General features: G+C 44.6%; 1 protein-coding gene across 1 annotated transcript in view; it reads right to left on the bottom strand.

Annotated features, from left to right (window-relative positions):
* LOC138498459 (fibrocystin-L-like) overlaps positions 1-24,919 on the bottom strand; it is a 1,772,245-nt gene that overhangs the window by 1,503,857 nt on the left and 243,469 nt on the right. The window contains exon 8 of the mRNA XM_069622209.1: positions 17,794-17,847. Within this exon, the coding sequence (XP_069478310.1) occupies positions 17,794-17,847 (54 nt within the window). The remainder of the gene's footprint in view (positions 1-17,793; positions 17,848-24,919) is intronic.

Below are 24,919 nucleotides of genomic sequence, written 5' to 3'. Positions count from 1 at the left end.
AACCTTTACAAGCATCCTGTTATATATGATGATTCCTTGGCCATTCCAAGAGAGAATCATCCCTAATAGAAGCTTTACAACACATTCTCTATGTGGTAAGGGTTTTATGATCTAAACTGAGGGAGAAAGAGATTCCAGGGACAGTTGGAGCCAGCAGGGGAGTAACAGGGGAGGGGGGCGTTATAAATGATGATTAAGTGGCCATTCCAAGAGAGAGAATCATCTCTAATAGACGTTTTGAAGAACATTCTCTTGTGGTATAATCTAAACTGAGGGAGCAAGAGATTACAGGGGCAGATGGAGCCAGCAGGGTAAGGATGAGCACTGACACCTAGGCTCTCTCTACCCATGACTTATTCTTAAGTGCTTCACACAACAACAAAATACTAATACACGTACCTAGTGTGTCTAGCCCACCACTTTCTATCTGTGGCAATGAGCACAGAGACCACCAGGGAGGCAGACACAGAATGCAGGTCAGAAAGGATGCATTGTGGCATAGAGATTGTGGTGAGGATGATGCTGCCCCAGAGCGGCCTGGTCACTGCAGGAGAGCGACGAGTGCTGGTGGAGAGTGGAGAGCCGCCACCAGTGGGGTGGCCGCAGCACCGACTCAGCAGTTGGAATAAGGAGGTGCCTGCTGGTGTGGTGGCCAAAGCACAAGCTAGACAGTTGGAGCAATAAACCACAAGTAGCGTTGAGGGGGGCCCCATTTCCAGGCATTATCAGTGGTGGGTGCACGCCACCACAGCGGATCACAATCCTGACACTCCCATCCCAACAGAGCATTACCAATACTGTAGTGGGTTGGATCGAGGCAACCCAGTGGGCAAGAGCAAGATAAAGTCATGAGCAGTTGACTGCGAGTAGCTCTGCGTGCAGCATAGTAAGCTGTTGCATGAACCAGAAGAAGGACAATACTTGATTTCATACTTGCACAGTCAAGGCAGTCACATCCATAGATAGCGTGCCATTTTGGAATGAAGTTCCTAGCATTTGGACAGCTATATGTTTAACAACTGCAGAAGAGCAACAAGGAGATGTAACACTGTTCACTGCCACCACGTGCAGAGAGAAGCTGCCACATGGGCTGGGTTTCAACAGTGATCTACCGAAGCACAGAAAATGAGAAGTCTACCTCAACAATTCTTACCCCACTCTGGGAAGCCCACCATCAAATGGGAGACATAGACAGAGGACTTCCAAGATTACGTTCCTGCCACCCAAGGCTCCTCCTACAGTATTAAGAGTAGGAGAGTCCTCCTCATGCATTGTTTGAGTTTTGAGGGAAGGAGGATTTTTGAAAGTTTGCCGGACTTGATCAGTATGACTAGTGAGGAACGGAAAATTGTCAGAGGTCGGGAGGATGCAGTGCTAAATACATATGAAGTCACCCTCAAAAAAATTGACATGCATTTTGAAAAGAAGAGGCGTTTAATACTACCAAGATATTACGTTGCAATGCGGGAGCAGTGTGAGGGAGAAGCACTGGAAGACTTTGTGACTGGCCTGAGGGAGCTAGCAAACAAGTGCAACATTGGGCAGTCGTACTGTGAGCGGGTGAGGGACCAATGTATGCTTAAAGTCAGGGAACACTAGAGAAGGGGTAGAGATAGAGTGTAAAAAAAGGTGGTGTCTTTAGGAACGAAAATGAAGAACCAGCCTTTGCCAAGGAACCACAACACTAATAAAGCAAGGAACTGTATTCGGAACCTATCTAACTTGCATGATTTACCCGATCACAAAGCCAAAGACTTGTCCTCCGTTCTGAAGCCTGTAACTGCCATTTCTTGCACTGGCCAAACGTCTAAAGCTCATGCAAAGACCCCACTAACAAGGGACTCCTCTTGCATTAGTGAAGAGGCTGACTGTTTGAATTTTTCGACTTACACTGTCGATCATGATTCACCCCTGCTCGACAATGGTGATGTTCCACCTAAATTGAAAATATCACTGCCCATCAACCATCCTGCGGCCGCGGCCCTTCCCTGCCTGAAGTCTACTTTCGAAACTGGACACATGAACGGCCAGGATATAGCTTTGGCTCTGCACAGAACCTATGACGAGATAAACTCCAATCCTGGTCCGTTCCGTACTTTGACAGAGAAGCGACAGATCACTGTTGACATCCAAGGCCAGGCGGCATCTAAACCTATAGACCATCAACATGTTTCATTTCGGTCCACCAAGCGGAGCCTTGTTTGTTCGCAACTCAGCCCCTACAGATCGCATCCCAAGCCATCTAAATGTAACTCCTGTCACAATGACCCAGTGGTCACCCTGGAGCGTTTGCTGCCCGCGCATGATGATCTAATTCTGAACCATACCAATGTTCTGAAAATATTTTATAGCATTCCACAACTTCGCTTCTTACGATCAGAAGACATCAGGATCGTGGAATTTCCTACTAAACACATTACAGACAAAATAATTTTACACATGAAAACATCTTTGATTAAGTCCACTGGCTTATAGATGGCTCACTTCTTACTCTCCATGGCCTTTGACTGTAGAAAAATTATTTGTTTCTCATCGAAAGGTTCGAATAAAGCTTGGGTGGAGTCAAGTCAGCACCAGGACTCCTTTAACATGGCCAAAGTGCTGCAAAAACCTTGAATTCTCAAACCTCACATGGCCAAGTCCACGCATCCCTTTTTTAAGAACTCAACCGATTTGCTGACTTTTGAGGTGTTTAACAGCCGACTTGTCATCACGACCTGCAAAGCATTGACCTCACGTAGAGTCTCTGTTATCACCCATAAAATGAAACCTGTTTTAGCACAGTGCGCTAATGAGAAGTAATCAGTACCCAAATACACCACGAAACATATTGTGGAAAGCAGCTTACTGGAATACCAGAGGATTCTCCCATCTCCCAAATGACTCATCTCTTTTCGGGAGCCTTCCACATCATCTGTTTGCAAGAAACCTGGCTTCTTTTTTTGCCGGTGCTTGATGGATATACAGCTATCATAAACCCGGTTTACAAAGGATTACTTGGCCGTCTCACTGCAGGGCTGCTTACATTTGTCAAAAACGTGAATGTCCATAAAATCAATTGTTTCAATTGTCCAAACCATTTCTTACAGGCCACAGAAATCTCCGTTAAAACTCATACAAACGCCTCTCTGCAACGCTACTTGGTTCTGAAAGCCTACTGGAACCCCGCTTCCATTACATCTGATGAATTCATATTTGCCTTATCAGCTCACATCGACGACCTTACAACAGCTTTCAATGATCATTTTCTAGTCATCTAAGGTGATTTTAATTGCCCATGTTACATCACCAGATCCCATTTGCTTCATTCCAAGGAAACAAGACGTGCTACTCACTTGATGGCGCCTGTCAATTGACATGGTCTAATGGCTGTTTCTTCAAGGTGCTTGAATACATTTTTACTTCCAGTGGCTTCTTGCCCTACATCAAATTTTTTGAAGTAATTCAGAAAACGGAGCGTGACCATGCGTTGCTCCAACTTACCTGGGTCGGTGATTGGTCTGAACCTTCCAGATATTGGCCAGTGGCTGTCGAGACTAACAAGTCACGCAATCGTCTAAGGCTACATCCCCAGAACCTCAAATGCTGCATCCAGTCAGGAGGTGATGCCGACTATGTTCCTCTGTTGCTGCCGTTTCAAATCCAATGTCAAAACACCACTAAGTTATGAGATTAACATGCCTCAGACAAGACTGTCCTCGAAGCGAAGAAAGCCCTGAAAAAGATCTGATATTGCTTAAATATCTACATGAAGATAGGAATGGGCACATGAGAAAGAGAAAGGATATAGTATAAGAACTGGCTCAAGACCCATAAAGATGAGCTGTCTCAGAACAATGCCAAACTGATGTTACGCCTGCTTACCAGTAAGGACATAAGATCAATATGGCAACTACTAAATGGTGCCGAATCCCTGCAGACCATGCACTTAGCGAACATCATTTCAGTGGAAAGTTGGGTGGAATACTTTTGTGAGCTCTACGATTCTAAAAATGAATCCACCTTGCCCCTGACTCTTCACTTACAAAAGGGTGGTGTCTGCCTATCGACTTATTCGACATGATACTACCGATTAAGAAGGCCAATAATTCAAGATCCCTCGGGCCTGATGGCATAACCAACTACATGATTAAAGCAGCTCCAGAAGCTTGGGCCCCTTTGAGCCTCAGCTTATTCACAGACCCTCTCCCTCACCTTTTGTTTTTTTCCGGCTCTACCAGAAATGTCGTCAGGCCTAGTACAGTAGTTGCCTGTCTGTCTGCATTTCCTTCCCACTCTCCCCCTCCCTTCCTTATCTATGTCTTAGCTCTTGCACTATCTGAAATGTCGTCAGGCCGAGTACGATAGATAAATTCACATCCTTACTGTTTATGGCCTGTGAGAATGTCATTGTATTTTCCCTTGTTCCCTCCCTTGCCTTGAAGCGCTTTGAAACACATTGTGTAGAGGTGCTATATTAATAAACTATCATATCATCCTGCCGACAGAATCAAATCCTACATCCTGGAAGTCATCCATTATCATGCCAATTTAGAAAGGCCCCAGAGAGAATCCGGCAAACTACTGCCCTATCGCCATGTTGGATGCCATTGGCAAACTATTTGCCTCGTCTCTGCTGCATCATCTTCAAGCTTGGATCTCTTTACATGACAGAGATGACCCACATCAATCGGGTTTTACCAAAGGAGTCGGCACCAAACTAAACATATTTCTTCTAAACATACTCAAATCGAAAACACATCTGAGTAATAGTTGAATTTATTTGGCTTTTATAGATTTAAAGAAGGCTTTTGATTCTGTGAACCGCTCTTTGCTGTGGGATAAGATGGAGGCATGGGCCTGCCCAGACGATTTACTAGCAGCAATCCGAGCTCTGTATGACAACACAGAAATCCAAATTCATCTCAACACTCAAGGCCTTTTGTCTTCAAAGATAAATGCGAACAATGGATTGAAGCAGGACTGCACGCTCGCAGCAACTTTATTCATTCTGTTCCTCTATGATATGACGGACCACATGGATAAAACTTGTTCTTTTCCAAACAAGATCTGTGCGCACCATCTTTCCTGCATCCTTTATGCAGATGATATTGTATTGATCGATAGGACACCCATTGGGTTACAACGAGCCCTGTCTCAATTGCAGAAATATTTGTCTGATAACGGCATGGAAATGAACTCCCTTACAACTAACATTATGACTCTTGGTCCACGAGATTGCTGTTGCGCCCCTATATTCAAATGGCATCTCTCCAATCAACCTCTTTCTATAATCAATGAGGTTTGCTATGTGGGAGTTTGAATTAATAGCATCAAAGTTGATCAAGCCCGCCAGACAAATTTGAAAGCAAGACTGACATCCCTAATCACGCAAGGCTGAATCCTTCGTTCCCTTACTTACATAATACACTGTGAAAGTTTCACCAGTCCTTTTGCATTGAACGGAAGGATGCACTTCTACTCCATGAGAACTCTGGCCAACACTCGAAGTGTCTTTCTGGAGAAAAATCTTTAATCTATCAAACATAATACCTGCAGTGGTCATACAGTACGAATTGGGTCTAGTATCGCTCTTTGCAAAATCGCAATGGAAATCTTGGTCCCTCTACCGCAAGTGCATACTTGCCCCCTCGACAAAGCCGTATTGATACTAAACTTAGCACTGTCTAATGGCACAGAGACCCTATTGAATAATTGGCACAATAGCTGCCGAGGTTTATTGACCGACTTGCCCTCCATTCCTGACGAACCAGTTTCAATTCTGAAAAAGTCAAACAGAAACTGTGGACGGACGATTGGATCAAAACCCTTGATGGTAAAAATGTCTTTAAACTTTCATCTGCCATAAAAGATGACATCAAACCCAGGAACCAGTTGCCAAACTACCTCTTCAAATTTCCGAATCCCTGGAACATAAACTACTTCTTGCGTTTCAGGCTGAACCTGTTACCGACTAACCAACTGTTGTACATCTTCACGCACTCAGCCGCTAATAAATGTCGAATCTGTAACAACGCAGAAGAACTGGAAACACTGAAAAATGTCACTCTATTTTGTACGGCTTTGACTGACTTGTGAACATTTTACCTTGGAAGTTGGGTCACTACCATCTATAAGTCTGATGCAGAAACATTTTGGGCATTCCTTTCTCAGGGCACTAACTTTTCATTTTCTGCTTGATCCAATTTTTAGACAGGGTCTTTGGTGTGCTGGTAGAAAGCTCTTTTTCAAAGAACTCTGAAGTCACGTATATCCAAACTACGGCATGTTGATAAATATTTGGATTTTGAAATTGTAAAAAAAAGAAAAAGAAAAAAAAGGGATCCCAGCCTGGATGAGGTACTGGACATAGCCAAAGTGAATTGGAAGGAGTGTGCTGCAGTCAGGGGCCTGAAGGACAAGAGGGGCCCATATTCAACCCAAGGAGGATGAAAGGAGCAAAAGGTGGGAGGAATTAAAGAGATCTGTGTACCAATGTAGAAGGGCAAAGGCATCAAAAGGCGATTAGGCAAGCACATGTTCCATTTTGCAACTTCTGCTAGTTGCTCTGGCTTCCAGGCAGACAGTCAGAAATGTAGGCAGAAAAGACACTTTTTCAGGTGCTGTGAAACCCTTTCCAAAGGAGAACTCTGGGGGATCAACGTGGGGGATGCAATAGAGGTGGGTGATGATAATGGGAGTGAAGAAGTGCCCAGGTGATTGTGAATGTAGTTGGATTCCGTTTTTGGAATATACCAACATGGCCCTGATGGTGTGAGAGAAATACTTCAGCCGAGGAGTATAAGACTCAGGCCTCCTAGAGCTCGAGCAAATGCATTTATTGGGGCCCGCATCGACTTGAAAGGGGTATTCCAGGCCAAATTAGAATTGAAGGGGTGCACCGCAACAGCTGATGTATAGGTATCTAGAAAGGGAGGAGGAGGAAACCTCCAGGGTTAGTATGAGCAGAGTGTTCCTAGTCTTATAGCCGTGATTGGTAGGGGCCAAGTGGCTAAACCGGAAGATAGATATGGGAATGTGTTCCGACAAGAACTAGGGTGCCTCAAGTCGTTTCACCGCATCATTAGGTCGAAGGTAGAGGCTGAGCCAGTTTTGGCCAAAGTGAGGAATGTACTGATAGCCATGAGGGAAGAAGTTACATTCGAGCTTCACAAGTTTGAGCAGCAGGGTAGCTGAGCTGCTTTGAGGAGGTTGGAGAGAGAGGAAGGGGAATGAGGAACTAAGTGACTTTCAAAGAGTCAGAGAGCAGTTGAGTATGCAAGGAAATTTATTTGTGAAAAGCAGGAAAGTTGATATTGGATGCGGCTCCTGAAGGTCACCTTGGCAGGACTAATATGAAAGGTAGGCTGATGAGTGACTATTGGTGACTTAGAATGGATACTGAAGTGGAGGAGATGGTGTAATGGTGCATGCAGTTTGAGGAAGCTGAAAAGATGCTCAGGAATCATACCCATCCGCTTCAGCCTTTGGAATGTAACAGTTCTCTGTGGACCTTTCTGGCACTGGATGTGTTGGAGTGCCTAGGATTGGAGAGGGGAAGGAAAAAGTATGTGTTAGTTCTGATGGATCCGTACTCAAAGTGGGTAGAAGTGGAAGTGCTGCAGGAAGTAGATTCCAAAACAATGATAGATTTTCTTAATAAGGACCTTCAGAGGGAAGGTGTTCTGAGGAAACTGTTAACTGATAAAAGGGTTTAACTTACTTTAATAGTGGCTGAGGCTTTTCTGGAAGGAATGGGTGTTGCTCACCATGAAACATCTCTGTACTGTGAGGAACCTGAGGGCGTCCTGAATTCTTTAACCCAAAATTCCCCCTTTCAGGTGGCCAGAGAAAGGCCATCGCTTTTAGATCCCAACGCTGGGGGTGGATATGCAAGGGAGGATAACCTGTGTGGAGGGAACTTGGGGAATAGGGAGAGGACATCCTTATGTGAGAATTGGTATCCCGCCTTTCCCTTTCACAATGAGCCCTCTATCCCTAATGCCTTTGTGGGATATTGCCAACCCCTTCCCTTCTCCTTTCAATAAGTTCCCCAGAAACAAAATGTTAGTACTGGGACGAGGAAGAAACCAAATAGGAGGACACATCCTCATTTCATAGACACACACATATATCAGAAGCCAAACAGTGGTGAAAAAGCTTCCTTTATTGAATCAGACAGTTCCAAAAACCACTGTGGTACTGAGACGAAGAGGAGGACTATGGGGGCATACCATAGAAACAACAAGGCTTGTCTGCCTAATGGATATCCTCCAGAGTCAGGTACGAGAACTCAACAACGCACATATGGGGTCACTTAACACACCTGAATGATATAAAAATGCCTGGCATTCTGAGGGAAGGGGAACGTGCTGAAGGAAAGGAAGCTGGAGGCCCAGCAGGCTGGAACCCTGCTGTGCAGGAGAAGGGGACGCTGCAGCCGTGGTCGGCTGTGCGAGGGTCTAAGGTCCTGGCATCAGTTGAAGCGGATCTGATGGGAAGAAACAGTGGAGCATCCCGGGTCTGCAGCCGCCACCAAAGGAAGCCAGGAGAGTAGGCGGTGTAGATCGTGAGAGGAAGGTGAAGTCGGGAGAAGCCAGGAAGGAGCGGAAGCCTGGAGAAGCCCATTTTGAAGGATGCCAGGAGGAATAACGCTGCTGTGTGCGACCAGTGAGTGTAGAGCCAATATACACTCTGATGGGGTCGTTCCCGTAATGTTTAGCAAAGTCCTTTGCAGCAGCTGAGTGAAAGGCAAGGAGATTGAAAGTATTGTTGAATAACGGAACAAGTATTATTGAGAGACCGAATGAACTATAACCAATTGCAGAGTAAAAGGGGATGATTGAAAGCAATTGTGAATACTTCACACAGCTAGAAGTATTCATAGCATTTGGGAATGACGCACAAAGTCAGTTGAAAGCTCATGAAGGGAGCAAAAGCAAAGTGGTACATGAAACAAGGGACACGGAAATTAGTAATTTAGTTATTTATAACATGCTTAATACCCATAAGTTTCTAAGCGCAGACCCGGGGATCGAACCTGTGTTGCCCCACATTGTCTTGCATTCAAGGCAAGATTGTTGCCCCTGAGCTATCCTCCCAAAACAAGGAATACAGTGTGTGAAATAAGGCAAAGTCGAGAGAGTACTAACGAAGTACGAAGATGGAAAACTAAATAGTGGGCCAAAGTCTAAAGGGGACTGGGCATTGTAAATTGAGAGAGACTTGTGTTGGCAAGAGTCAGATAAATACACACAAGAATAAAAAAAGGGTATGGTAGTTAAAGCAGGCACAAGACAGTGTCTGGAGAATGTGAAAGAGACTTGAATTGGCAAGAGTCAGAGCTGGATTGACAAAGAACCAGCGAAATACAAACAACAATAATAAAGTGCATGGTGGCTAAAGCAGCCACGGAACAGTGTTTGGAGAATGTGACACTGAGGAATAAACTAAGCATCCCTATCAGATGGAACCAGTGGCTAAGTGTTGAAGGAATCAGAAAGGGTATAGGTTGTGTGACCTGTAATGGGTAAACCGTGTGGTCTGACAACTGCACCTAGACCAAGTGCCCTATTTGGAAAAGCAATGAAAGCATATGTGAAGTCAAGTGTATGTGTTGCTACATCTTTGTCTGAAAGACTGAAGCTAGAAAACAGAACTGTGTTGATTTTGAGAGCTGGGAGCTCTGAACATCTGAGAAAAGAAGTCATGAACTGGGAAGTGTCCCAGGGGATTGTGTCAATTGTGAAAACTGAAAGTGTTGACTCTTGAAGGAAGGAAACCCAGACGTGGGATGTGTCCCAAGGAACTGTGCTATTTTGGAAGTAAGAAGGTCTGGAAGTTTGAACTCTTGGGGGACGGAAACCCTGATTTAGGAGGTGTTCCAAGAAACTGTGTTATTTTGGAAGCACAAAGGGAAGGATAGCCCCATATTTGGGAAGGGTATCCCCACATTTTGAGAACTATTTTGAACTTGGGGAAGTGGAAGCTGATCCTAAGCCAAGAGCTGGAAGAAGCTCTGAAGAAGCTCTGAACTTTATTTTGTACACTATTATTTTGAGACCAACATGTATGCAGCTAGCTGTGAGAGCAAGTATGGGCTATGGACACTGACAGAGACTTTTTATTTATTTATTTTATTTTATTGTTCATTTATAATATGCTTAATATGCTGGTCAAGTGGCACAGCGAGTAGAGCGCTCGCTTTGACATCCATGCAGAGCCTGCTAACCCAGGTTTGAATCCCGGCGGGGCCAAACTCAGCCTTTCATCCTTCCGAGGTCGATAAATGAGCACCACACACCGTGGGTAATAATAAGCAGCGCTCAGATACCTGAGGGTTCATAGCGCTATATAAATGCCAAATTATTATTATTATAAGTGAGGGGTTTCTAATCGCGGGATCAGCATTTTAATCTGTGTTGTGCTCCGTTGTCTTGCCTCTAACTATCAGACTATCATTAGTTTTATCTAGGTAGGTAAATCCCACCTTAGAATAGGGCATGGTAGACCTTAATCCATCCTAACCTTTAAAACCTTTAAGTTAAATAACATTTTGAGTATACATTTGAATCTGTTGTCTGTGTCTAACTTCATGATGTCTTCACAATATCAATTGTGCGGTTGAGAGGTTCATCCGCACCCTGATATAAGCTGTGAGTATGACCAGTGGGACAGGTAAAAGTCTGGCGTAAGCATTGGCGCAAAGGGTGTGTGCCTACAGGGTGGCACCCCATGCAATCATGGGGTTGATTCCTTTTGAATTACTGTGGAGAAGGAAGCCACACATAGCGGTCTGTCCGCCGGGGTTGGGACGTACACGCTTTGTAGAGTGGGATGGACAGAGTTTGAGAGGAAGAGTGCAGGATAAAGGGGGGAAGATGAAGACAAGGTTTCATAGGTTAAAGAATATGCAGGAGGGATTTTCCAAGGAGTGGAGGTGGTTCGAGTGAAAAAAACAGGGTTAGACCCGAAGGGAGAAAGCAGGATTTAGGGATCGGAGAGGGTGGGGAAAGTGGTGGATGAAGCTGTTGTCACAGACAATGGGAAAATGTGGAACAAAGGTAGGGTGGTAAAGGGGAAGCAAACCGTGAACATGGTGGCCAAGTGAGTTGGTTGGTCTAGGTGTATAAGGGGCAAGTGTGTTATATATGCTGATTCAATGGCCAATCCAAGAGAGAGAATCATCCCTAAGGAGCTTTGAAGAACATTCTCTTGTGGTAAGAGTGCTGCAATCTAAACTGAGGGAGCAAGAGATCCAGGGACAGTTGGAGCCAGCAGGGCAAAGGGGAAATCAAGAGCACGGGTACCTTTGGTCTCTTTACCCACGACTTGTTCTTACGAGCTTCATTCAATAAAGAAATATTAAAACCCTTACCTGATGTGTCTGGACCACTCTCTACCAGAGCATTTTTTTGCACCCTCTTCAAAGATCCTGATATAGCCATCCACGAATATCCAGGTATACATGAGAGTAAAAATCCTGCAGGACATAAGTTGTTTCTGCAATTTCATAGCTGTCATTCAGTCCTGGATGTCAACTGCCTTCCTCAAGCGTAATCCCTCCAAAAACAAATGTGCCTGCATTGGACACCCGCTAACGAACAACTTGTCCAACAATGGCTCAATGATATGTGGATAGAAGGATTTTACCCGCAACTCTCAGCTTCAGCAACATCTTTAGGTTTCATCATTGACAGCAGACTGCCTTTCCAGAAACACATAGCCAAGATGGCCCAAACAGCTGGGCTCCAAATCTCCACCATTCACAAAATAAAACACTTCACTCTGCTGCAGGACTTCCGGATCATAGTGGTTCTGCACATCAATGGGAGAAACGTCCTTCTGATGAGGGTTACAGCTGCTCACCTGGCTCCCCAAAAAGCAGTCCATCCTGGCCCAGGGTGCCTCATTACGTGTGCTCAGTAATCTGACTGAATCAACCTCCATCCTTAGTAAACTACACTGGCTTTCTTTCCAGGCCAGGATACTGTTCAAGACTGCACTTATCAACTACAAAGCATTCACAAGTAGCACAGTAGCTAAGTCTGCCAACCTCTATATATCTGGTGGCCCATGCCCTTCATGCAGAAAACTGACTAACCATTTTGAATCTCATCTCTCCTGCAAAGAGAAGACCCACAAATAATCCTTCTCTTGTTCGGCACCCACCCTCTGGGACTCAACCCCTGTACCAGATAAGAATGCACCACCCATTATCCAATTCTTTAAAGCTCTCAAAACATGGCTTTTTCAGCAATACCTCACCAAGGACTAATCCTTATAGACTCACATACTGACACACAGTTGTCAAATCACACTACAGTGCTACTGTTAACGTAGTTAAAATATGCCAGCATAGACTCCCTGTGGACGGGTATGTTATGGGGATTTCCAAGGCCGTGTAAACTCAAACACGTGAGCAAGTTTAAAGACTTAGCATACATACTTGCTAAAGGTAGAATATCACTGAGCTGGAAAGCAAATAGAAGGACGAGAGCAGAAGCTTGGTGGCATGATCTCCAGAAATGGGCGAATGCCAAAACAACGGTGTGGCAAGAGGCCGCAAACAGAGGTGGGGAGGAAGAAGCAGACACGCTGGTAGCCTGGAAACACTTAGTTGCAACTCTGTTTGGGTCTGGTCGGGGAAGCTCTAAGGAGGACAACCCTTCAGGTGCAGAAAGTGAGGTGACGCCAATAGAAGAGGAAGAGGCAGGTAGAAGTGTGGGGTAGGCTTGCATGGGAGGGAGGGTAGGGGGGGAGAAAAAACGAAATATGATTCGGTGTAATAATGTGAATGCATGTTTGGCATTCCACTTTTTGGTGCTTATGTTGGAACCAATAATGGAGTTAAAAAAAATTGTTAAAATATGTCAGCTCAAACACTGGCTATCCACACCCTGCACAGTACTCATATGCTTTAGAACTAAGGCTGGACTTAAAAAAATGTAATTAAAATTATTTTTAATAATGTGTTTACATCTGAGCACAATTTTCCCAAAGAGTACTGACATTTTGAGATACATAATTATGTGTATTCTCGGCAAATCATGCTAATAAAAATGTATGTTTATTTGTATGTTTTTTTGGGGTAGCCAATGTGTTTCACCTAGGTGGTTTGTTGGGGTAGCCAATGTGTATGGGCATGTATTCCGGAGGCAGAAATGTGTTCCACTTGGATGTATTTTGGGGCCAGGCAATGTGTTGCACTCAGACTGACAGCTAAAGAATTGTAAAGGCTAGCCATGTTTCACACTTGGAGGAATTGGGAAGGTGAGCCTTGTTTTGCACTTAAAGAATTGTGAAGTCTAGCCATGTTTCACACTGAAGAAGAGCTACTTCCAAGACAAGAGTCCATTCGTGCCTCAAGGTACATTTGCATGCACCTCGTTAGTGAAGTTAGGCCGCAGACATGGCAACCCACATGCATGCATTAGAATACAGAGACGACCTACAACAAAATTCAGGTCTACCTTGAAACATAACACGCCGCTAGGCTTAAACACAGCGCACAGCAACTTCCACCAGAATGCAGCGACGACCTACGACAAATTCGGCCTAGATGGACATTTAACAAATCTTTCTTGCTATCACACATATTCCTCTCCACTCAGCACCCAATCATGTGCCTGACTTCATGGGTAACGTTACGGAGACCGGTCAGCCCTCCTACTTCCTTTTCTTGGCCAAATGCACACACGCATTCTAGCATTCAAATAATATGGTATAAAGGCATTATACAAATGACTACTATTATTACTACTACTACAATTGCAAAGAGGCTCCTTTTGAAACTCTACAGTGTTTATTTCAAATGACCATGTTAAAGTGTGCCCAGGGACACACAATTAGTCAAAATAATACTCAATGATAGAGAACTCAGGTGCACATCAAAACCCAGCTTTATTCAAACAACAAATCCAAGTCAGGACAGAATCCAAATATGTTATCTCATAGCTCTCACATATTTAGCATTTGCAAGCACACTTTGTGGCAAAATGACATCAATAATGATGTCACATTACACTATCCATGTAAAAAACCTACGGGGAATGGGGGTTGGTCAGTATCTTAAACAACATATAGATTCAATAGGGTTTAGTACTCCACTGGTGGCTACTTATCTGATAGCTCCGCCTGGGCCCATTCTACTACAGATACTATTTCTAATACATCATTATAAAGACAATTATTTGGTCAACATTATCTATCATAGGCAGAGTGGCAAGGGGATTTGTTATTGGTTGGCATCTAGCTTACCAACCTTGGAACTCTGAAAGGCGTCAAGATATGAGGGAGACACAAGTAAGAGACTTCCATGGTCTGCCATACTTTCAATTAAAGAATACTCCTAATCATCCCAAGACAATGAAGCCTTCCCTATCCTTTGAACTTGGCCTTGTGTACCGTCTGGTGTCCTTGTTCATGCTGAGGCAGTTCTGCATGTGTCCTATCTGTGTTTGGCTCATAATGAATAGCCAGTGTTTCTGTATCTGGATCATGTGCTAGGGTACCATGTTTGAGAGTGGATTTCCTTCTATTTATTAAGGTTTTAGTTACTTCTAATGTGCCTTTTGTGTACTTTATGGCCATTGAGGACACCATTAATTTACTTTCTATAAAGTCTTTTGACTTGCTGATCTCATGCACCTGGACATCAATGGTTATTTGTGCTCTTATTAAAATTGATTAACTGGGAGGTCTACTGCTTCTTGTCCTGGTAACTGTCATCTAATGCCTGCGTTTCATTCATCCATTACTCCCTTCCTGGTTTCTGTCCTTGGCGCTAGCTGTGAGATACTGTCTGAACTCTACACAAGTTTCTAGAATACAGTTTATCATCTTGGGTTCTTAGGCCTTGCTAATTCTGAGACCTGCTGGGGCCTCTGCGTTTAGGAAAATGGATGCATCTTGGTTCATTCTCTGCCATGTTGTGCCCTGCATCTATTACATGTTAATGATTTTAGAGGCTGCACCTATAGGTGTGTATGTTCTTTATGCCTATGTGCAAATCCTCTTCATAGCTGCGTGCATATGTACTTCATGTAGATGTGCGAATATTTTTCATGGCTATGTGCTCTTCATGTCTATATTTACTGGTGTCTGCTTTGTTAAATTTGTGTGTATGTGTGGAGCCATCTAGTTATTTTCTATCTCTATATGTATTGTGATGATACTGATGGTGTCATCACACTTTTCCCTAAGGTAACCTCTCCCCACGTGGCCAGGATACGGCAGCCTCTACCTTATCCTGACACTGGGGGGTGGCTATATGAGGGAGGACCACATTGGGGGAGGCGACCCTCAACGTCATAACATGGTATCCTCAGGTAAAGACACATACCCCCTTTCCCTTTTAGGGATGTTTCCCTCATATCTCAAGCTTTGTTGGCTTATTGTAAGAGTTCCCTCCCACACACAAAACCTACTGATAGCCTCTTCCAGTATCATGGGAAATAAAAACCAAGAAATGCCCAACATGTTCATGCATATGAGAATACTGAAACAAGGATGCTGAATGGAGCAATGAGGATCCATTAAGCTGAGAAGTGCAGAACGCGCTTTAGTGGTTATGAGCGTCTGCCAGGTGCTGGGACTTTCAAGGGACTACCAAAGCGCTAAAAAGAAGTCAGTGGAGCCAACCGGCTGCAGGGGAAGGCAGACAGACGAAGGCTGCAGGAGAGTGTTTGCCACGGTGGCACCGCACCAGAAGAAGAAAGCAAATATGGTTGGCGGCGACGGGAGCCGAAGAGCAGCACCTATTCTGCTCACACACTGAGAAGAATTCAGCAACCAAGCGGGTGCCGCAAAGGACGTGGAAGCTGGTGGGTGAAGTCAAAGAGCCTGTGAGGTGGAGGCGGGACACAAACTGCTGCTTCCCGTTTACCACGAGTAAACTAAAGAGCACCAAAGAAAGCCGGTGAGTCCTAAAGATGGAGGTTGGGACACCAGGGTGTTTCGGCAATGCTACCAAAGAACATTAAAGGACAGTGAAATGAATTAAAGGAAATTTGAGATTCATTGTTACCTAAAGAGAACTACTGGAGGTGAATGTAACAAATTCAAGTTTGCAGGTGTGTAATGTGAGTCACATGAATGCCCTGGCAGGAGAATACACCAGGCAGAATTAAGTTTACAAGTATGTAACGTGAATTGCATGAAAGCCCTGGCAGGAGAGTACGTACACCCGGCAAAACCATGTTGCAAGTGTGTAAAGGAAATCACATTAAAAGCCCTGGCAGCGGAATATACCAGGCCAAATTAAAGTTTGCAAGTGTGAAAGACACATAAAGACGTCATGGCAAAGGAATAAAAGCAAGACTGTGAGCAAAAGTTAACTTGAAGTAGAAAATAACCTGGCAGGGGAGTACACCAGGGGTGTTACGAAGTAGAGAGTCGTATCCAAGTTGTGTTGACTACAAGGTCTTTTATTTTGTGTGTTGAACAAAGAACTCCAAGGAGAAATTGTACACGTAGGAGTCTTGAAGTCTCTTAAAGAGAAACCTGGGGAAGGGAGCCGTCCCCTGGGACTGTGAACCTTATCCATTTGGAACCGTTTGTGTGGGAGTACATATATATATATATGTATATATATATATGTATATATATACATTTCTTTCGAACTTGAAAATGTGTGCACCTTTCAAGACCAGAGACATTACCTTAGCACCTTAGAGTTATTTTTAGAATGTGAGGGTGAGGATAGGATTTGGGACACAGGACCGTTTGCTTTGGACATCTTGACATTGGACAGACCCTTAGTTTTGGTTGAGGTAGGGAAAATACCTCCTAGAGTAGGGACAGTAAGGCACCTTCCAACCCTTTTTAATTTAAATATAAGTTTATGACAACAACCATGAATCATCTGTGTCCGTGTTGCATTCCTGGCTCCTCACAATATATATAATAACACCTACCTATCACTGTACTGGTCACACCATCTATTGTATTCAGAATTATATCTTCATGAACTTAGTTTTGTCTTTCACCCCTAGACTCTTGGGGCGGTAGGTCTGTCTCAGATGGTATCGTTTCTCACTTGGACAATACTGGCAAGGGGTGTGATAGGAAGTGGTACTTGCATACTCATCTGATTAGGGGCGTGGGTATTACCTACACATTCATCTGCCTCATTACAATCACTTCCAGCACACATTGCAGCCATAATAACTTGTCTTACTCAGCAAAGCCCATTATCAAAATCTAGGCTAACCATATTGATTATTTTCTGATAGAAGGTTACTGTTTCAAGATGGAAAGTCTGATACACTCCTATTGTGCTCTTGTAAAATACCCTCATGAGCAATGAGTATGAGCACATAAAAATGAAAGCAAATATTAACGTTTGACAAATATGTGTGTGATGAAAGGGTTGAATGCTTGAATCAATAAGTGCATACATGCATACTGGGTTGCTGCTCAGTTCATGTTTCACACCACTCAACCTAACATCAAAGTGTTTGTATAAATGAAGCATGTATACTCATGTGGATAGCCTAAGGATCAGGTCGGAGAAGAAATTAGCTATGACATTTGTCACTCAATCGTGACCATTGGGTTTCCTCTTCCCAATGCAGAGAACCATGCTGCATTTGGGAGGCTCACAAACATTTTAGAAGAGCCGGGTTGAGTCTCAGTGTTAGGATGTCATGCACAGACATCCTTTGGTAATTATATATACATATTGGAGGCAACTCAATAACTCAGAAAGAAATGAAGAAAGAAGTAAAGTGTGGTGTTTCTGTTACCCTTTCTGAAATACCATGTCAGGAAAATAGATTTTTTTTTTTAAATATACGTAACAGCTTTACTTACGGTTCATCGGAATTGGGCTTCAGAAGTTCACAGGGACTTCCTCCGACGTAAACTCTTAATATAAAAAGCAAAGGAATGAGTATAGTTCTAGTTACATTAGTGAACACAATGACAATAGTAATCTTGTTCAATGTACGGTAACTAAGATACATTTAGCCTTTAACTTATCATGTTGCAATGTTCAAGATTCATTATATTGTCTACAAATGGAATCCCATTACAAAGAATATTATAGAGAGAGTTGTATTTTTCCAAACACAGTGTGCATTGATCCCAAAAACAACATCATTCATAATTTCTCTTATATTTCTCGAATATTGCCCACATATTGTTAAAGGGCACAATGGAAGATTCTTTATCATTACCACTCAACTATCATGAGGATATTCATAATGAGTAGTGAGCACAGCATTTCTATTTGACCCTTTAAACTATGTGTCTAGTAAATGATTACATTCATATCATTGTATGCATTTGGATCTGGAAAAGGACATGTCAGCATTTTGTGCTGTGTTACAAAATTATGTTTTTCTGATAATCAAAACCCTGCATCCTTGCTACGTTATCACACTGATATTCTTACAGTATAAATGTGATTATGATGCAGAAATAAATGCACTAGTAAGACACTAATATACCAGATAACCAATGTTACAGGTGGGAGAGTGCAGTTAAACAGAGCTGAAGGGTTGGAAGCATTTGGTTATCCAGCATGTTTGATTATATGACACCATTGGGCTTCCAGTGGTGCTTAATATTCGAGCTACTGCTGTATTTTCAAATGTGGAGACTGAGTTATATCACTACACACTCGGAAACCCCCTTGCCCAATACATTGAATTACAACTACTGAATGCCCTTCCTGAAATACTTCTTTTTTTCATCACTTTCTTCTCAGCGTGCATCTACCACCCAGTCAAATTACATTCATGGAGTCTCTAAGCACTAAGAAGCACAGGGCAGTCCCCACAACTCATTACTCCAACATCAATTAACAGCAGCCTTTCTGCACTACACACCAAACACTGCATTCTCAACCACTGTGCACAATTTCTCCCGCATCTGACGTGACCAAGAAATCTCCCATACCACTCAATAAAGCAAGGCATTTATTGCCATTCCCCTTTCCTCCTTACAAACTACCCAGATGGCACTGAAACCAAGCCCAACCAATCAACAGGCTCATCTTGTTGCATAACCCTCACATGACAAATGCCCATGGGAACCCATCAACTGACATCCATGATTACTATGTACATGCATGATTGTTGAAGAAGACTGCAAAACCCAACCGCCTAATGGTGCATCGAACACAATGAACTATTTTTTCCTTGTGCCTTACTGTTTTTACTAGACTTAATGGAAATTCTAACAAGTACCACTCATTACCCACTGTGATGCCCATTGCCCAGATAGTATTTATATTATGGTAACCCTAATGGTGTATCACAAAGACAGGTCCATACAATTGAGGAATGCTGACAAAGAGATAAAACAATGAATTCACATAACTATTTTAAGAAAGCAAATTTAGATTGATTTTCTTTTTTTCAAAAAGACACACTGGCTTGAATATTTAAAAGTAGTGTTCAACAACGTAATAAACATCCAGGTCATAGGCTATCTGGTGCAGAAGAGGCGAGGAGGGTTGTAGATGGTACAACCAGTGGTGATGTGTACAGGATGAGTTTCCCCCTTTTTGAAAAATATTGCTTCAATCCTGCAAATAGGGAAAAATAAAAAGGGGGTGCTAAGTAGTGCAGCAGAGTATGTATGGTTACCTGAAGAAGTATGATCTATTTAGTTATTTTAATGTCTTCATTTGTGTTTTTACTCTTTTCATTAACTTTAGTAGGTATTTTTAAAGACTTTGCACTGCCAAAAAACACGTTGAACCAGGCCTAATTCACAGAGCTGTGCAAAGTGTATTTTTGTGGAACAAAGTCACGTTGTAGTGCAGATATAGTGCTTTTTGTGTGAATTAGGCCCGTTTAGCCGAGTGCAAAGAGTACTTTTGCAGTGCAAAGGGAATTTGATCCGCAAAAATACACTTTGCATCGCTCTGTGAATTAGTCCCGGTTCAATGTGTTTTTGGCAGTGCAAAGTCACTTTGCACCGTGCTAAACGTCCCATGAATTAGGCCCTTAATGTGAAATATTTTTAAATTTGTCTGACCAGCTTGCCACAGTTTAGGTTGATAAAGCGAATGCTGACTTATTTGAACTGATGTGAACATGTGTTTTCAATTACAAGCCTATTAAGTTGTGTGCCCAAGCTCCACTATCCATCAAATTAGGAGGTGATGGTGTAGCCATCAATCTCCACCAAATGTTGCTCTGTTTCAGTCCCTTGCTGGCTTACACACATGCATTTTTAAATATTTCTGTCTCAAGTCTGGTATCAAAACCAAATCATTATTGTCTTCCTCGACTGATCTGTTTCTTTGGGCCTCATGAGTTTTGTGGTATCCCATCAGTAAATCTGGTTGGATACCACCAAACGGAATTACCGTTACCAGCACTCGGTCTGACGGTGTTACAGACAGATTCCAAGTGCTGGTAGAAACAATAAATCCCCATTCCATGGAGTCCCAGAGGACTCCATGGGGGGTTTTGCCTGTATTATCAGTACCGCTAATACCGGCATTTTGGCTCTTGGCTTGAGGTAATTTTGGCACCCCAACGTCCCAGTAAACATTATTACTGGCACTTTAATTCAAGACAGGAACACTTATAATGAGCCCCTGTTTCACATTCATCGGTTTTGGAGTTGAGCTACCACAAAAAAGCATTCAAACCTGAACATGTATATCCATCTTCCATGCCCGCTCATATGTCTTCTCCTACCTTGTCCATTTGCTCTCAGTCCTCTTTATGCTGTACCCTACACATATTTATAATCCTATGGGAAAGGGCGCTAGAGCGTGACCAAGATGGCGGCCTACAGCGGACCCCCCTAACCACAGGACAACTCAGCCTGGGGGAGTGCTCCACTGTCCAACAAGAGGTATCCATCTACAGTTGACCCCCCCCGGGGACTCCCCGCACGCCATAATAACCACTGCAGAACTCACAGACCCTATCCGCTGCCAACCACGCGATAGTGGGGAAACGGTTGAGGGAGGAGACTTACAGGCAGTGAGCCACACTCGGTCCGAGAACAGCAAAGCCGCTGCAATGGGAAAATCCGATAAATCACAGAGGAAGCTGACGTTCGAGACAGGAGCCATTGTCAAAACCCCTAAAACAAACGAACGACTAGAAAGCCCGGAAGAGTCCATGCCACACGACGACGACCCCGCCCAACCGCACAAGCCACAGACATCAGAGAGATCTTACTCGAACTAAAAGCTGGCATCGGCAATATAGACAGTAAGCTTGATACCCTGTCCACAAAAGTTGACCAGCTACAACATCGCTTGGACAAACATGGCGACAGGCTTGACACCGCCGAGCAACGAATCTCCGTCATCGAAGATAATGCGGCCTCCACGGCCACCAAGCACTTGAAACCCAAATGAAAGCTGTCATTGCTAAAAACGAGGACCTCAAAGGACGTTCCCGCCGGAACAACATTAGGATCCTAGGGGTGAGAGAGCAACAAACCACAAGAAAAATGGAAGACTTTGTGGAAACCCTATGCAAAGAGTTATTCGGAAGCCCCGCGTTGTCCAACATGTTTGTAGTGGAGCGAGCCTACAGGTTTCCAACCAGCCATCCCATCCCCGGGGCAGCCCCCCGCCCGATAATTGCCAAACTACTTAATTTCAAACACTGGGACACGATAGCGGGCCTTGCAAGGGAGAAGGGGAACCTGCAACACGACGGAGATGACGTCCAATTCTTTCCCAACTTCTCCCCGTCGGTCCAGGCGCTGTGCAGGATGTTCACCGGGGTGAAACGCCGACTACAGGACAACAAAATGCTGTACTCCATGCTATACCCTGCCAAGTTACGAATCCAACAAAACGGCAAATCCCAATTTTTTAACACGCCCGAGGAGGCAAATGCTTTTCTGGATAAGCTGAGGTGTAAACAGAACGTCGGCATCCCGAGACCCCCCAGGAGAGACCGAGTGGACAGAGACCCGCTGTGACACCCAAACATGCCCAGCATCAGGCCGCTATGTGCGACGCAAAAGAGCCCCTGGCCTCCACAATCATGATGGACTTCAGGGTGCGCCTGACCTTAGAAATTCCCTAGCGCCCCAAGCGCAGCTACGTTTATGTTTTGAGTAATTGGGAGGGGAAAATTGACGGGCGAGTTGGGGGTTGCCCGTGGCTGGGAGGGAAATTGTTTAATATTATGGAAGTGTGTTCACCAGGAATCCGCGCCCCTTCACCTGCACCCGGAATTGCCCGGCGGATGCACCGACACTAGCCCTTGCCTAGGAAAACAGGAACGTAGGCACAACGCAGCTGTAATGTGGCCCAACTCAACCAACCGCTTCTCTGCCTCAAGGTCAGCCAAACTGCCTACCCACCAACAACATTCAAGTTAGCTACTTGGAATATCAGAGGGGGCAATAACCCGACCAAAACGAGAAAGATGACACAGTATCTCCGGAGGCACAAAGTGGATATTGCGCTAATTCAGGAAACCCATCTCCTACCCGGAACAGAGAATCGATGGGCCCGGGATTGGGGCTGCCATAGATACTTTGCTTCATATTCCTCATATGCCAGAGGAGTGGCAATCCTGATAAATAGATCCCGAAAATTCAAACTAATATCTGTTAGAAATGACGAGGAGGGAAGGTCGCTCCTGGTACGGGGGACCATTTAAAACACGGAATTCATCATCGTAAACTCCTATGGGCCAAACACAGATGGGCACAACAACTTTGACTGGGTAATGACAAAACTGGGGGAAGCGATGACTGCAACAATTATCTGGGCAGGCGATATGAATACCGCACTAGACCCACAGAAGGATAGGTCTCACCCATCGTCTACAACTGTCTCTAAAGCAGCCCTCCAAGTTCTCGAAATTTGTAAAGCATACAATTTGGTGGACATTTGGAGACGCCAGCACAGGGGGACTCAAGACTATTCGTTCCACTCCTGGGTCCATAAAACCAGTTCCCGCCTGGACTACATATTGGTCTCCGCACACATTCAAGTCCAATGGCACCAGTGCCAAATACTGCCTAGATCAATGTCTGACCACTCAGCAGTCACAGTAGAGTGCACCCCACCAGATCCTTCAGAAGGGAGACGGCCATGGAGATTCAAACCGGGGGCATTACAGGATCAGGTGTTCGCAGATGAACTCCGCACAGAGATAGCCACCTTCCTCGAACTCAACCAGGGCTCTGTGTCATCAGCTGGAACCCTATGGGAATCCCTGAAATGTTACTTTAGGGGGATCTGCTTAACAAAAGCAGAAGGAATTTTAAAACTCATTAGACGTGAACTGGCCTCAAGCGAAGCCCGCCTGAAAGAGCTTGAACGATTACACACCACATCACCCGAGCCGCACGTGCTGGCAGCATTAAAGAAGTAGCTAAACAAGTTCAGAGCGACAGAAGATCGTGAACTGAAATTCCTATCACAAGGCCACCGCATCCGCCAATATGGAGAGGGGCATAAACTGGGTATCCCTCCTCTTGAGCGTAATAGCGGCAGACCGGAGACCTGCACAAATAGAGCAGATCCGAAATCCCCAAGCCACCCTAGTGCACACCGACAAGGAAATAGCGGAAACCTTCCGCGCCTTCTATCAAAACTTGTACAGGGCCAATTATACCACCACCCAAGAGGAACTAGTGCGCTATCTGAACGAAATAGAATTACACTGGGTAGATGCCACGCTAAGGGAACCTCTAAATCAACCCATCACACCAGAGGAAATCCTCCAGGGTGTTAAAGAACTACCAAACACTAAAGCGCCCGGCCCCGACGGGCTAACCGGCAAGTTCTATAAAGCATTCGCACCCATCCTCGCCCGCCTACTGATACAGGTCTTCGAGGAAGCACTCAAGACTGGATCACTACCCCCGACCCTCCGTGAGGCGAACGTGATCCTACTGCATAAAGCCAACAAGCCCCCAGAAGAATGCGGTTCCTACAGACCAATCTCTTTGATCAATCTCGATAACAAGATACTAGCCAAGATCCTGGCCTCCAGATTAATCCCCCTTATGCCCACGCTGGTGCTCGCCGACCAGGCAGGGTTTGTCCCAGGACGCAACACAACATTTGGTATCAGACGCATGTTCGGAGTCATGGAAGCACTAGACCCCTCACACCAAGCAATAGCGGTCCTCCTGGACGCCGAAAAGGCGTTCAACTCCATCGAAAGGCCCTTTCTCTTTGAGGTGCTCCAGCGAATGGGTCTTGGCAAACAATACCTCAAGCTGATTGCCCTCCTGTACAACCAACCCCGGTCACACATAATCCTGGGGAAAACCAGATCAATGGCAATTGACCTACAGCAGGGAACTAGGCAGGGGTGCCCCCTATCTGCCTTACTATTTGCGCTAGTAATGGAGCCCCTCGCCTCGGACCTCCGAGTCAGACACATACACAGAGGCCTATCCTTTGGCCCTCACAAATTAATAATTTCCCTGTATGCGGATGACATCGCCCTCTATATTCGCGACCCAGCAGTGAACCTGAACCCGGTAATACATGATATCATTAAATTCAGCAACTTCTCCGGCCTAAAAATCAACCACAACAAGTAAATTATATTGCCGCTAACCCTACAGACCCAAGAGTTCCCAGACGACTATGGCCTCAAATGGGAGCACACAAACGTCCGATACCTAGGCATCCAAATGGCCAGGGACCACCAAACTCTCTTTCAAGATAATTATGGCAAAGTAACCGAGACACTTCAAGGGAAAATTGATAGATGGAAGTCATTGCCACTCACCCTCTGGGGACGAGTGTCTCTAGTCAAAATGGTGATACTACCCAAACTCCTTTATATCTTCGTAAACCTTCCCCTACTGGTACCCTAGAATCACCTCCAACACCTTTGGAGCCTAGTCCTAGAACTGCTATGGGCGGGCAAACCAGCCAGAATAGCCTATAAGTTACTGATCCAACTAGTGAATAAGGGCAACATGGCACTCCCCGACCTAGAACGCTATTACTGGGCGGCACAGGCCCAATTCTTAG

This window comes from Ambystoma mexicanum, chromosome 5q, assembly GCF_040938575.1.
Source record: "Ambystoma mexicanum isolate Mex_15411 chromosome 5q, UKY_AmexF1_1, whole genome shotgun sequence".
NCBI lineage: Eukaryota > Metazoa > Chordata > Amphibia > Caudata > Ambystomatidae > Ambystoma > Ambystoma mexicanum.
The sequence above is the reverse complement of the archived record's forward strand: the minus strand, read 5'-3'. Positions and strand labels throughout refer to the sequence as shown.